At 33.0% G+C, this 15,648-nt stretch overlaps 1 protein-coding gene across 2 annotated transcripts in view; it reads left to right on the plus strand.

The window, feature by feature from the left end:
• LOC114333882 (lysosomal acid glucosylceramidase) overlaps positions 1-15,648 on the plus strand; it is a 53,518-nt gene that overhangs the window by 26,688 nt on the left and 11,182 nt on the right. The window contains exon 8 of one of the 2 annotated variants that reach the window (XM_028283877.2): positions 6,468-6,745. The exons of the other annotated variant lie outside the window; for it this stretch is intronic. Coding sequence (XP_028139678.1) covers positions 6,468-6,745 — 278 coding nt within the window. The remainder of the gene's footprint in view (positions 1-6,467; positions 6,746-15,648) is intronic. 2 annotated transcript variants of the gene reach the window in all.

Genomic DNA, 15,648 nt, shown 5'->3' on the forward strand with positions numbered 1-15,648 from the left:
AATAAGCCATATCTCTTGTTGATTTGATATTCATCTCTTCGTTGAGGTATTAGAATTTGCACTCTTTAAATTGTGAATAATCTCGCATTTTACCCAGTCCCCTTAAAACCTCGGTATTAGTCACATGATCCATCCATGAAATTCTGAACCTTTGTCGAGCGGCATAATTTTACACCGTTAACAGACGGCATAGGTACAAATGTATCTGTTATATATTTTCTTAAAAATTCGTTAATCTAAAAGGAAATATATGTTAATTTTAAGATATTATTTATTACTAGCATAACTGGAAAAAAATTGTGGATATTTCAATAAATAATAATATTCAGTAATTTGTTCTTGTACGGATTTATAAACAAAGACTAGAAGCCGCTATGACGTTACCGCTCTTATCTATCGTAAATTATTGAAATTACTATAACAATAAACTTGAAAATAGTGGTCGTAAACAAATACTAGGAAGAGGAGTTTCAATTGGAAACATAGATCCCCGTTTAGTTTTTTGGTGTTTGTCAATACGTGTATACCTAAAAATCATCCTGAATAATAGTGATTATACAGTGGGTGATCATATTATTAGAACCAGCTAGTAAAATTCAATGTTTTAGAGGAAGGGAATATAATTGAGCTGTATCATATATTAAGAGATTTGTTTCCATTTGGCTGTCTTGTTACACTTTATGAAAGTGCAATAAATAGTCTGACAATAGTGGCAACACGCATGTGTGGCAATGCGTGACTCAGATGACATTGTTTGTCAGTGCTGCCCAGCCTAGCTTGCAACTCGTGTGCCTATTATTTTGTATTCTTGGTGTTTAGAGTTATAATAAACTTTGTGAGTTTCCATTGCTCTCTAGTGATATTCTGACAGGCCTATACTATTTTTTGTGAATTTAGTAAAAATTGCCCGTTTGTTACACTAGTGGTACCAGAACATCATGGGAAATCCAAAAACATCTCACCAAGGAAAATAGCAGAAATAAAAATTTTAATATTCAATATTAATCACTCCAACAGAAACATAGCATCCATTTCTAAACTTTCAAAGGCAACGTGGACCGTATAAAGAAAAACTTATGTAGATACCATTATTAAACAAAAGCAAAATTTTCTGAGGTGGCTCTAATAATATGATCACCCACTGTACATCTGGTTTGCCGAAATGGCGACAAAAGAGGTGTATATAGAAATAGCAAAGAAAAGTTGTGTCAGGTGTGGATTATGGACAACGAAAATACCCGCGAAGAACGCAAAAAAAACGATAAGGCTGCACTTATACGAGATATCTAGACAATGGTGGATAAAAATTTGCAACAAAGCTCCAAACCATCCCAGTGCATAACCACCGACGAACAATAATAATTGTTTCCATTTAGAGGCCGTACAAATTTTACACAATACCTTCCAAACTCACTAAATATGGAATCAAAGTATTTTTGACTTGTGACGCATCAAACGCTTATCTCGTACAAGACCATATTTATATTGGAAAAACAGCATCAAACTTACGTTTGCGAACAAACAGTTTTGGATCTGGTTACGTCTTATAAAGGTTATGGGCAGAATGTTACCACAAATATCTTTTTTACCAGTTTTAAATTCGCTAAATTCTTGAATTCATGGCATATGTCGTTGGTAGGGCTAGTAGACACAGTTAGAAAAAATAGAGATACCGGAAAAGTAGAAGACAGTGAAGTAGCGAAGCCGGAAATAATTTAGTATTACAATAAAACCAAAGCGGTATTGATAACATGGATAAAATGTTGGATGAGTATTCGACCGTATACTCACTTAGCATTTTATGTCGAACAATGCGTTGGCCCTTGGCCTTCTTTTATAATATGATTGACGTCACTGGCTTAGCATGCTAGGCTTAGCAAGTATACATCGAGAGCATAATCCATCACAAAAAAACAAAGGACTAATGCAGGAAATCATTCTAAAATATCTAAAGGATCATTCTAAAAGTATTTGGTTGCCTATACTTCAATCTCAAAGTAAAAACCGGATGATGATTAGGAGTCATTTTCCTCGTAGTGCTGTAAAACTGGGCCTCGGTCGAAACAGAGTATGTATTTGAAGTAGATACTCCTCCAGTATCTTACAGAATTCGTGGATCTACTCCAGTAACCGTTAGTTGTCATGTTTATCGAAAGGAACGGAAAAACAGCGTAAAATGAGAAATACTTGTGTAGTATGTTTTCTACCTGTGTGACCAACATTCTTTGTCTAAAACGATATAAAACGATATGTACCTACGTGTTAAAATCCACACTAACATTCATTATCATTTAAATACAAAATGTATTGTTTTGGTGGTGACAAGCTGGTGGAACAACGATATTAAAAAAGAAGTCAGAGAAAAGAAAAGGCTATGGAAAATGTACATACAAAAAAGAAATCAAGAGGCATATGATAAATACAAGGAACAGCGCAACAAAGTTAAAGTAAGAATAAAACAAGAAAAGCAGAACGCCTGGGAAGAATTTGGAAGAACTATGGAAGAAAATAGTACCCAAAATACAAAATTATTTTATAGAGGATTAAAGAATATGAGAAGTAAAACGGAAATTAAACTACAGCAGATAAAAAATAGAAACGGAAATATAATAACTGAGGATGAGCCCATTATAGAAAGGTGGAGAGACTATTTCAAGGAACTTTTAAACAATGAAAATACAGACAAACAAAAAAATCCCAGAGGATTGGAACATTTCAATAATACTGCCTATACACAAAAAGGGAGACACGAAAGAGTGCAGTAATTATAGGGGTATATCACTTCTCTGCTCAGCGTTGAAAATCTACGAAATTATCCTAGAAAAGAAACTACGAGAAATAGTTGTTGAGCCTCGACTGGCGGATATACAAAGTGGATTTAGACCATCACACAGCGTACAAGATCATATATTCACACTACAGCAAATTACTGAAAAAACACTGTTAAAAAACGATACACTGTACCTGGCGTTTTTAGATACGAAAAAGGCGTTTGACATGGTCAATAGAGAAGGAATATGGCAAATCCTGATAAACAAGGAAGTAGATGAAGAACTTGTAAGTGTAATAAAGAGTTTGTATGCCAACACAAAAAACCAGGTCAGGACAAGTAACTTAATCTCCGGCGAATTTTCTAATAACGACGGGGTTAGACAAGGTGGAGTGTTGAGCCCACTGTTATTTATTTCCGTTATGGATGAAGTTATTAAAAAGTAGTGTTGGAAAAAAACTAAAAAATGCGCTATAGGGTATAGAAATTTGCAACAAATAAAAATTAAAGCCTGTACATTTGCTGATGACATTGTATTAGTTGCAAGAACTGAAAAGGCTCTCGCAGATAACATTAGAATCTGGGCTGAAGAACTAAAAAACTACAACTTAATAATAAATATGGAGAAAACTAAAGTAATGACAATAGCCAACAAAGAAGCAACTGTAAATATTGCAATCGAAGGGCAAAAAATCGAGCAAGTAGATCTCTTTAAGTATTTGGGAATAATGTTAAACAACAAAGGAACACAAGAAGATGAAATTGGAAACAGAATAAAATTGGCAACGAGAACTTATTATTCACTGTATAAAAATTTCCTAAACAAAAAAAAAATATCGAGGAAAACCAAAATGACAGTATATAAAACTGTATATATGCCAATTACAATATATGGGGCAGAAAACTGGGTACTTAATGACAGACAAAGAAAAAGATTACAAGCTACAGAAATGAGGTACTTAAGAAAAGTGGTGGGAGCAAGAAGATTAGACAAAAGAAGAAACGAAGATATAAGACATGAATTACAGGTAAAATCGCTCAACGAAAAAGTTGAAGAAAAGAAGTTAAAATGGGCTTAACACATGATAAGAATGAGTGGTGAGAGACAAGTGAAAATGACATGGGAGGCCAAAGCAGTAGGTAAAAGCACGAGGGGCAGACCAAGGAAAAGCTGGAACATCGTGGCAAGAAGCAAAAGTTTTAGCAGCAAATAGGAAGAAGTGGCGTAAATTTGCAGAGAGTATTATATAAAGGAGGAATCCTCAACACCTAATGGTAAAAGAGGCAACCGATTATGTATGTATGTATGTATTGTTTTTTAAAATTATTTATTTAAAAAAATGTACAAGGTATAAATGTACCTATGCTGTCGTTTATGGGGGTAGTATTTATATTTAAGCCTCCTTCTGGGAACTGGATAAATATTTTTTTGTTATATTTGACTCACACAATCTACTAGATAAATGTAGAGACGTCACAAAAGTTTAAGGCTCTACCTCTTTGAAAAAAAAAAGTTATCACAATTTGAAAACTCAAAAGTTACAATTGTACCTATGCCGCCCGACGAAGGTTAAGATGCTTCTGTAACAACGTTTTTATAATAATAAATACGAAAAGAGAGAAAGAGATTAAAATGTTAAAAACATGAACAAAAATAATAGTAGTTAAATTAAAAATTAATTATCAAAAGTAGCTTCTGTTTTATTTCGGTTCAGAAATGATCCACCATCCCTATACGTCCGTTTCGGTCTCTCCAGACTTTTTCAGTGGGGTTACATGAACACTTCTGAATCTAAACGAAACCAAGCTGCATATTTAAGAAGAATTATGAAAATAATTCTGCGTCTTGGGCGCTATAGTGGTAGTGACATCTATTAGAGAGAAATGAGAAGTCCCAGATCTAAACAATAAATCTGTAAATTCTCGTGGAGACAACTTTCTGGTAACACCCAAATGACGCTGTCTGTTTTTCAATGTGCCTCCAGTAAGTTGTCATTCCATACTTTTGGGTGGTCTTCCCACTGATCATCTTCCTAGTGAGGAACCATCTCTCGCCGTCCTTACTATACTGTTTGTTGTCATTCGGCTTATATGGTCGTTCCATTCTACTCTTCTGTTTTTTATCCAGTTATGAATGTTGTCTTATATTGCATCTTGCATCTCCGTCTTATATTTGCACCTCTAGCTCTTTCCCATAGTGTCTTACCATCGATTTTTCGAAGGGTTTTTATCTCTGCTGTTTCTAGCATTCTTTTTGTTCTTTCTTTGTCAGGTCGTGTTTCTGCCGTATATGTCATTATTGGTCTGATGACTGTTTTATAAATTCTGCCTTTCACTTCTTTTCCGATATTTTTATTTCTCCATATTGTTCCATTAAGGCAACGTGCGGCTCTGTTTGTTTTGTTCACTTGATCTCCCACTTCTGTTTCAAGCTTTCTTTAACTAGATAGTGTGATGCCTAGATATTTAAACTCCATGACTTGTCCTATTGTCTGACCCTTCAGCTCTAATTTACATCTTATTAGATATGCTTTTAGACAAGCCGAAAACGGCGGATACGTTGGAAAATATATTCCTATGAGATTTTTTTTGCAAAATCACATTTGTAATACACCCCAGAATAACGTTCAAGAAGCCGCCCATGAGAAAAGTGATCAACATTTTTTTTAACAATTTTTTTAATCAAATTGCAAAAATTACTATTTTTAGTCTGGACAAATTTTTTTAGGTTTTTTAGACTATTCTGGATAAAAAGGTCTCTTGTAATTTTTTTCTTAAGTTAATGGTTTTCGACTTATAAACAATTTAAAATTTGAAAAACCCAAAAATGGCCATTTTTAAGACTTAATAATTCGGTTAAAAATTATTATTATGAAAGCCATAAAGTGAGTAAATCAAAGTTTAAAGCCCCCCCCCCTACCCAACCTACATGATCCTGAAAAAATTTGTGTCATTAATTTATTACTAAGCTGTTATTACAGCTAATTATTAACAATAATCCGTAAGAGCGTATTGACGCGGCTGTAAATGTGAGTGCGAGTAAGATTCCCCATTGGACTGCCGGAATGGCATCTCTCTCGCACTCACCATAGACGGCCGCCTAATACGTGCTGGCATGTACAATAAGCCAAGTGGCTGCAGTACAACCGGTTCACAACAGACGGCTTCCAGGAAAAAAAATACGTGCTGGCGCTCATTATTATTACTTAAAAATAACAGCTTAGTAATAAAAGTATGACAAAAATTTCTTCAGGATCTTGTAGGGAGGCTTTAAACTTTGATTTAGTTACTTTCTGACATTCACAATAATAACTTTTAACCAATTTATTAAGCCTTGAAAATCGCCATTTTTCGTTTTTTTCAATTTTAAATTGGGTATAACTCGAAAACAATCAACTTTAGAGAAAAATTACAAGAGACCTTTTTTGTCCAGAATGGTCCAAAAAACTTAACAAAAATATATACGGGCCAAAAATATTAATTTTTGAAATTTGATTTAAAAAAATTGTTAATAAAAATTGGACCACTTTTCACGTGGGCGACTTCTTGAACCTTATTCTGGGATGTCTCACGAATGTGATTATGCAAAAAAATCTCATGGGAATATTTTTTCTAACGAATCCGCCGTTTTTGCCTTGTCGATTTTAAAACCATGCATTTGGCCTTTTGTAAACTAAAACATGATATTGGTTTGTAGGATCTACGACATTGGTTTGTTGGCTGGCTTGATTGGAATATAGCTTTAAATATTAAAGGAGGACCTAATATTATAAACAACTTTGTTGATTCGCCCATACTGATTAATAAAACAGCAGATGAGTTCTATAAACAACCGATGTTCTATGCGATGGGTCACTTTTCCAAATTTATTCCTCCAGATTCGGTGAGAATTGAAGTGTCGTATTTTGATCCCTACGTACTCACAGTAGCTTTCAGGAGACCAGATGATGGAATCGTAGTTAATATTATTAATCTGTAAGTATATTGATAAAATATTAAAATATTTGATTATTGTATGATCCATCATAATCAGGGTAGCATTTATGATGCTCCAACTAGCTTCTTTCCATATACTTTATTCTTCATGTGTCTTCGCCGCTACGAAGGTTGGCTACTATCATGGCAATTCTGACCATGGAGTCTGGTGCTCAGAACCGTTGAATAAAACTGCCAGCGAACTGTTCCCTATTGTTTCTCAACAAATACATTCTTCTCTTTCTATGGAGACATGTAATATGTCTCAGTTGTAGTTTCAATACAACCTCTTTTTGTTTGTTCGTTCTGTCCTGTACTATTTGGATAGTTAATCTGGTTTTTCCCGGATATTTTCAACACCCTTCAGTATACCCCCATCTTAAGGGAATAGGCGCAAAATTTCGCCTGTCAAAATATTCAATGGGTTGTAAATGAATTAATTTTTTTCGAATCCTGAGAAAGCTAATACATATTTTTGACAAATTTAAACGCAGAATGAAACATTATATTATTACCGAGGGCAGAAGTATAATGTGTATAATGTTTATTTTAATAAGTTACAGGGGTGAAAAAAAAGAGAAAATTTGGTGAGAATTTTGATTTCAAATATCTCATTCAAAAGAAACTTTTTGGTTATTCTAAGGGACTTTTGGCCCTTGCTAATAATGCAGTCTTTCATTCTGCGTTTAAATTTTTCAAAAATTCTCAAAACTTTTCTCAGGATTCGAAAAAAATTATTACGTTTAAACACATTGAACATTCGGATAGGCGACATTTTGTGCCTATGCCCTTAATGTCTTGCAGCTTACTCATTAGGGTGGATCGAAAAATCGAAGTTTCGAAAACTGTTTTGGAATAGTGCGCAAAAGTTGCCAATTGGTATTACAAACCTAACCTTTATTTGCGATTTTTCAAAAAAAATTTAATCTTTTGCCCTCTATCGGGGGTTGAAAAAATAAAAAATACGAACTTATGATTTTAATTGAAAAGTTAAGTAATAAGTACATGTTATTATTATAAAAATTATATCCAATTGAAATATTTTTTAAATATGTCATATTTATTCTTCTACCCACCCCCTACCCTCCCCCTTAATTTTGTAGTTTTTTTGGACTCAAATTTTGGCATATCTTTGCGCGAATCAATTTTTGCCTTGATAAAATTGTCTCTTTTTTGTGATCCAATAACCGATGAAGATGCTTCAGTTATACGAGCTTCACGATTCTCTCTACAGATTGGGTGTGACAGGAAAATGTAGCGATGTCAATGATTTTCACAGGAGATCCGGAAATAATATTTTTCAAATCCTCTACTTTCAAACCTTGAAGCAATGGAGGGCAAGTTATTTTATTGTTTTGTCAATCAATAAAATCAATATAGTCATCTGCTTCAAAATTAATTTGTGGAATAATAAAAGGTCGGATGTTACATGAATCATTATTGGCCTTAGTTTTTGCATTGAGAATGCGACGAAGTGCAAGCTCTCTTATATGCGGGCTAGTGTCATGCAGCATGCATAGCAGAAGATTTTCCGGATGTACAAAATAGGCATTTCTTTGAATTACAGGGTCTATAAAACTTTTCAAATTTTGCTCTAAGTTTAGACTACGCTTAATTGTTTGTAAAACATGCATTCACACATGATGAATTGCATTTGATCTGAAACCATAAAGAAGCATAAACCGTGACAATAAATTTGGTTAGTCCCTTTAATTCTGATGTTGGATTTTTAGTGCTAACATAAAGACGTATAATGCGATTCGCCAACGATAGCCATCGAGAATGACTTAACTTTCCAGGGCTTTGGTTTAATAAATCCACAGAACATTCCCCTGTAGAAATTGCGACACAAATTTGAAACAAATATTTCTGATCGACGCTAAAGTCAATTAAATCTACTTCTGGTAACTCACAGTCAGTAATGTCACAGTTTACAACCGGCATATTTTTGCAATGCACTATTTGATTTCCTATAGTTCCTGCAAAAGCTCTTTGAGGATAAAAGCTATCTATTTGCAGATAAATCTTTGTAAAGGACGGCCTAACTTTAACTCTAGTTGAGAAATTATACCATTTTTTCTTCCCGTATTTACCAATGTTCCGTTATATCCTAATACCACTAGTTCTTCTAGATTATACTTATAAATCTCTAAAAAGTTCACAATACTTTGACAAATGCTTAGAGCCGATCCAGAAAGGGGTACTGCGTGACCTAAAAATATGGAGCCTTCAAAGTTTCGGGGAAGTTTTGCATAAAACCTTTTCTTCATTGATCTCTTGCTCTTCTCAGTTTGTTTCTTGAAAGTCCAAAGCCGCAGCACCCCGCACCCCGAAGATGGGACCAATATACTAAACAAACCGGAGCCGCCAGGACCGGGCTTCTGTTAATAATGCCAAAAAATTGTTTTTTTCGTTTTTCAAAAGCCTGTAGAGGACAGAAGATGTAATTTTATCCAAATGTCGTAATAATACTTTCTTATTGTCGTTCCTAAAGGTAAATTTTGGTTGGTATTCCGATTCAATTTGTCAATTTTTTTTTATTTTGTGATTATTATTCCAACATTTTTTTTTTTCGTTTTTCAAAGGCCGATAGAGGGCAGAAGATGTAATTTTATCAAAAAGTTGTAACAACACTTTTTTATTGTCGTTACTAAAGGAAACTTTTGGTGGGTATTCCAAATCAATGGGTCAATTTTTTTAAATATTGCGATAATCGATCCACCCTACTACTCATGCATTTCTTATTTAGCGTTCACGTCTCTACACCATACAAATCTGAGAAAACATAACATTTACGTACTTTCTATGTACTAGCATACGTACTTTTAATTGTAGGCTTAGGTTTCAACCACACAGTATTTGTTTCATGTTTTTAACCGCGAGCACCGCGAGCTGTCTCTATTTTTATTCTTATTCTTCGGGGGTGTTTATTTATATAGAAGTACTGATCAGTGGCGTAACAAACTCCGTCGGGGCCCCCCCGCAGAATTGGAAATGGGCCCCCTTTAAAAAATTACTAAATGCGACATGTGTCATGTGTAACAAATACCTATATGTGTTACAGCCCAGTAAATGACCGTAAAATATGGCGATACCATGTAATTTTCAGTGTCACCACCGAAGTGGTCAAAACTTCTCGAGTTAATTATGAAGAAAAATGTTTATTGTTTAAAAAAAAAACAATTTTTTGGGCGATTTTTCGCAAATAGTTCAAAGAGTATATATTTATTTGATCGAAAAGAATGTTGTTAGCAAAAATGTAGCTTATAAAAAAAATGAAACAAAAATGAAGTTTATCGACCCAGTAAAAGTTGTAGCTCATGAAAAGTTTTTCTCATTCGTCAAATTCCAAATTGAATATTTCAACGCGAAATAACCAAAAAATGAATTCATTTTCGGGGAAAACTCATTAGAACTGTTTTAAAGTATTTAAAATAGCTTTATTTTTATTTTTTATAAAAGTTTCTATCATCAAAACTAACCCAGTTATGCTCAAAATACAGTTAACATCTTTTGGTAAAAAATTGTGAAAATCTCCTGCTATTTAGCACCCGAAATAAAACTAATCATCATCGCTTTACAAATTACTTAACTTTTTTATATGACCTGTAAGTTTCACAGGATCAAAGTCCTTATTTTTGAAAGGGCCCTAGTTGAAAGGGCTTGAACGAGTTATTAATCATAAGTATTTGCAAATTTTAAACTGCCATATCTTAAACAAATTTACAGAAGAACAAAATAAAGCCAAAATATTTTTAAAAGCAAAACCTACATTTCTTTACTCTTTGATATTGTTCGTATCACTAATACTCGAAAAAAAAACATTTTTCCAAAATGAAAAAACTTTTTTTACTATGAAACCAAATTTTTTCAAAAATAAGAACTTCGAACCAGTCAAACTTACAGATTATATTATAAACAATAACTATTTAAAGTAAATGCTAAAGCGCTAGCGATAAATTGTATTTGGGGTGCGAAATAGGGGGAGATTTTCACGATTTTTTTTTTTACCAAAAAAGGGGCCAACTTTATTTTGAGCGTAACTCGTATAGCTTTGGTGCTAGAAACTTTTATAAAAAATAAAAATAAAGCTTTTTTGAAACAGTTAAAAAAGTTTTAATGAGTTTTTCCCGAAAAGTGCTTCATTTTTTAGTTATTTCAGGTTGAAATATTCCATTTGGAATTTGACGAATAAGAATAATTGTTCATGAGCTTCAACTGTGCTTTTACTGTGTCGATAGATTTCATGAATAAGTACATACACCATTTTTTTGTATCTCATAAGCTACATTTTTGCTACAAATATTTTGTCGATATCTAATATTTAATTCAATAAAATACTTATTTTTGAGTTATTTGCGAAAGACCCGTCTAAAAACGTGGTTTTTTTGTTGAAAAATAAACATTTTCACTCGCAAATGACTTGAAAAGTATTAACATAGATAAAGAAACTCTATAGAACAAAATTTGTTTATAATTAGTCAATTTATACATGACTTTTAAACGTATGTTTTTCACCCCAAGTGGGGGTATCACCCCCGAAGTAAAAGCAACCAACGGCATAAGTCCAACTTGGAAGTGGAGTGTAACTAGAACCTAAATCCAAATTGTCAAGCAATTACGTCCGTCTTGACGCTGATTATTTCACTCCAAAACTGTCATTTACTGAGCTATTGGTGTAAGTATTCATGTATTGTTTCTGACGACTTACGTTTTTCATGTTTATTAGTACTTATAGAATAAAATAGGACAAAAATTACTAAATGATTACATTAGTAGGTACATAGTATGAGATGAACAACTTTCTTCGTGCACTACTATCAGCGAATATATCTACAATTTTATTAATTTTAAAAGTTCGGGAGACCGGAAAGGATTTGGTTTCTAGATATGAGATGATTCACTTGCCGAATGAACCTATTTAAAAATTTACGTTTTTAAATTTAAACACACAACGTAAAATAATATAATAATAACAGATTTTTACAAAATATCAGACGGCAAGATGGGGCCCCTGATCGATTGGGGCCCCCCGAAAGCTTCATGCTGCGGGGGCCTTTGTTACGCCCCTGGTACTGATTAATACTTGCATTCCCCTTCCAGTTACAGGTTTCTGTTGTATTTTTTTGTTCCAATCACCTGGACGTAAGTCGCTCTCCGATATGACCTTTCAATTTCCAGAAGCCCATCATATTAGATTTTCCCCTCCTTCTTCTTTCGCTGTTATTCCATAATTTTTTGTTTTGGAGTCGATAATCTTTCATTCTTTGCACGTGGCCATATCAGCAGATTTGCTTTTGGTGACTCTTCTCAATAATCGTCTCTTTTCTATTCATGATTTTTTTAACTCTCTCATTTGTAACGTGAATTATTGTTATGGATATACGGGCCAATCTACGCCAAAAATCTATAGACACCGGCACAAAATTCAGCGACTAAAAATTTTTGATTGAGTTTGACAATTTATAACTTTATTATAGACTAAGAGCCGCTATAGGTGAACTTTCTTAATCATTTTAGGCACGATGGGACCCTATAACTTAAATAGTAGAACCTAAAAGAAAACGTTTAAACACTGTGCCGTCACTTTTCAGTGGCACATGCGTCGACAGTGGCGCATCAAACTTTCCACTTATGGACGGGATAAATAAATTAAAAGTTAACAGAACTTACTAACAGAATTAATTTTTTTTTATTTTTTTAAGTTCTATGTAATTAACACATAGGATTCATCGTGATTTTAACCCACCACCCCCTTCCCCCTGCCCCACCATCAAAAACTTCATTTTTCGTTTTTATTTTTTTTTGTAGGATGCAATCAATTTTAAAATTTCAAAAAATTCACACGCATAGTTGAGGCTTTTATAAAATATGCCTATTTTTTATAGACCCATAGGTAGAGTGTACATAACCTCAAAAAATTAAAAGGGATTTTTTTTTTCAAAAAAGCGTATAACTTTTTTTGAGGAATAGCTGCCGCTCTAATTTTTTCTTAATCTTATGTGTTTTATCAAACACTATATTTTAAATTTTTTTCAGATTTTTCCGTAGGTCTCCCCACCTTCAAAAATCCGAAAAACTGTTTTTTGGGGGTTTTGGGGGATTTTCCCTATTTTATAGACTTCATGATATATCAAATCAATTTTGTTTTTATAGGTTATATGTATCTTGAAGTAACTGAGTTCTTTAGAATATTTAAAAATCAGAAAAACACGTTCAAACCCCCCAAAACCCCCTTAAAAAATAGTTTTTTGGATTTTTGAAGGTGACCAACGTTACAGAAAAATCTGAAAAAAATTAGAAATATAGTGAAAAAATTAGATCTGCAGCTATCCCTAAAAAAAGTTATATACTTTTTTCAAAAAAAAAATTTTAAAATTGTTTTGAGGTTATGTACACTCAACCTCCAGGTCTATAAAAAATAGACGTGTTTTATAAAACCCTTAACTATGCGTGTAAATTTTTTGAAATTTTAAAATTGATTGCATCCCACCAAAAAAAAATAAAATCGAAAAATAAAGTTTTTGATGGTGGGGCAGGGAGAAGGGGGTGGTGGGTTAAAATGACGATGAATCTTATGTCTTAATCACATAAAACTTAAAAAAATGAAAAAAATTAAATTCTGTTAATTAGGTAGGGTATTTTTTAATTTATGTATCCCGTCCATAAGTGGAAAGTTTGATGCGCCACTGTAGACGCATGTGCAACTGAAAAGTGACGGCACAGTGTTCAAACGTTTTCTTTAAGGTTCTACTATTTAAGTTATAGGGTCCCGTCGTGCCTAAAATGATTAAGAATTTTCACCTATAGCGGCTCTTAGTCTATTAGTTGTCCTCCGGTTTTCAAGATATTTGCATCAGTTTGTAGGTATATGTATTGATGTCGTTTGTTAATATTCCGGTAACAAAAATTGTTTGCTTACATGGCATTATACGGGGGTGAATGGAAGCGTTCTATTTTTTCCTAACTTTAAAAAATTCTGTAGAAAAATTGAGGAGCTTATTTTGTTTCATAGTCCTTTCGTATTATCCCGATGGGATCACTAAAGGGTGTGATACACACGCGAGTAAGTACGCGAACTTATGTCTCGACGACCTTTTTCGCGCATGTATCACAGCAAATACGCGTACTTTAAGTCCGCCGAGTAAGTACGCCGTCGATCCAACAAGTTTGAAATCTTACTCGTAACCCGTATTACATATACAGGGTAAGGCAAATAAAGGGCCTATTAGAAATATCTCGAGAACTAAAGGCAACAGATTCATGAGAATTGGAATAAAGGGGTTTTGAAGGATGATCTATTAAATGAAAATATTTTCATCTCTTTGCAACTTCCGGTTATACCGGAAGTGGCTTATAACTTCGTTTTTTTAAATGGGACACCCTATATATTTTTACATTTTTGGATTCTCCTCGATGTCTTCTTTCTTAAAATATGAGGTTTTGTAATATTATACAGGGTATTTTAAAAGATAATTACGTTTTTTTATTAATTTCGTAGCAAAATTAACACCCTGTAGAATTGTAGTAGTTTGACATCTAAAACTCTACTGACGTTCAAATGATTTTTAATATAATCTACTATTGTTAAGAATCATTAGTATAGCTACATTTTTAATTTTAGTATACAGGGTTGGTCGAAACTCGGAATGAGTATTTTCTGAGTTTTCTTAAATGGAACACCCTGTATTTTAGTATTGTAATGAAATGATATTTTATGGTACTTTTTTATTTCTTAAGCATTCCCTATACCTAACTGCTTTAATTTGTGCTTAATTGTTAATCGCACCAACAATCTTAACTAAGTACATAGGTATTTCGATAGCTAAACCATTATTGGTAATTTTAAGGACCAGGCTGGATTAATATGTATTTATTTCTGAAAAATTATTTGGGATTGAGTATTTTCATGGCCAGCCTAATAAAATTTTACGTATTTTTTGTTGCAATTAATGTTTAGCTTGGATCACCAATAACTCACAAATTAAAGCAGTTAGGTATAGGGAATGCTTAAGAAATAAAAAAGTACTATAAAATATCATTTCACTACAATACAAAAATACAGGGTATTCTATTTAAGAAAACTCAGAAAATACTCATTCCGAGTTTCGACCAACCCTGTATACTAAATTTAAAAATTTAGCTATACTAATGATTCTTAACAATAGTAGAGTATATTAAAAATCATTTGAACGTAAGTAGAGTTTTAGATGTCAAACTACTACAATTCTACAGGGTGTGAATATTGCTACGAAATTAATAAAAAAACGTAATTATTTTTTAAAATACCCTGTATATTATTACAAAACCTTATATTTTAAGAAAGAAGACATTGAGGAGAATCCAAAAATGTAAAAATATACAGGGTGTCCCATTTAAAAAAACGAAGTATCACCGGAAGTTGAAAAGGGATGAAAATATTTTCATTTAATAGATCATCCTTCAAAACCCCTTTATTCCAATTTTCATGATTCTGTTGCCTTTAGTTCTCGAGATATTTCTAATAGGCCAGTTATCTGCCTCACCCTATATATGTATCACTGCCACGAGCCTCGAGCCATCATGTTATTGCGTTTAAAGGTACACTTATATTTTCACTAATTAAGCAAATTGCCTAGAAATAATTCAATCGTTTATTGTTGAAAGGAGACAAGTTACATTTTATAAGTTTTGAGAAAACCGTTGTTTTTGAGTAAACCTAATTATTTTTAGGCTGTTTTATCCTCCTAATGAAAATATTATCCTCTTATCTATGATATTTTGTTTGTTACCTACACTTTTAGATTACGTCTTTTTTTATTAGTATTAAAAATATATAATACGATAGGATACAATACGAAGCATATAATACGATAAAATTCCTAAATAGCACAAAGCATCTTTTCTCGACGACATCGCAATGA

The sequence above is a fragment of the Diabrotica virgifera genome, chromosome 1, assembly GCF_917563875.1.
Source record: "Diabrotica virgifera virgifera chromosome 1, PGI_DIABVI_V3a".
NCBI lineage: Eukaryota > Metazoa > Arthropoda > Insecta > Coleoptera > Chrysomelidae > Diabrotica > Diabrotica virgifera.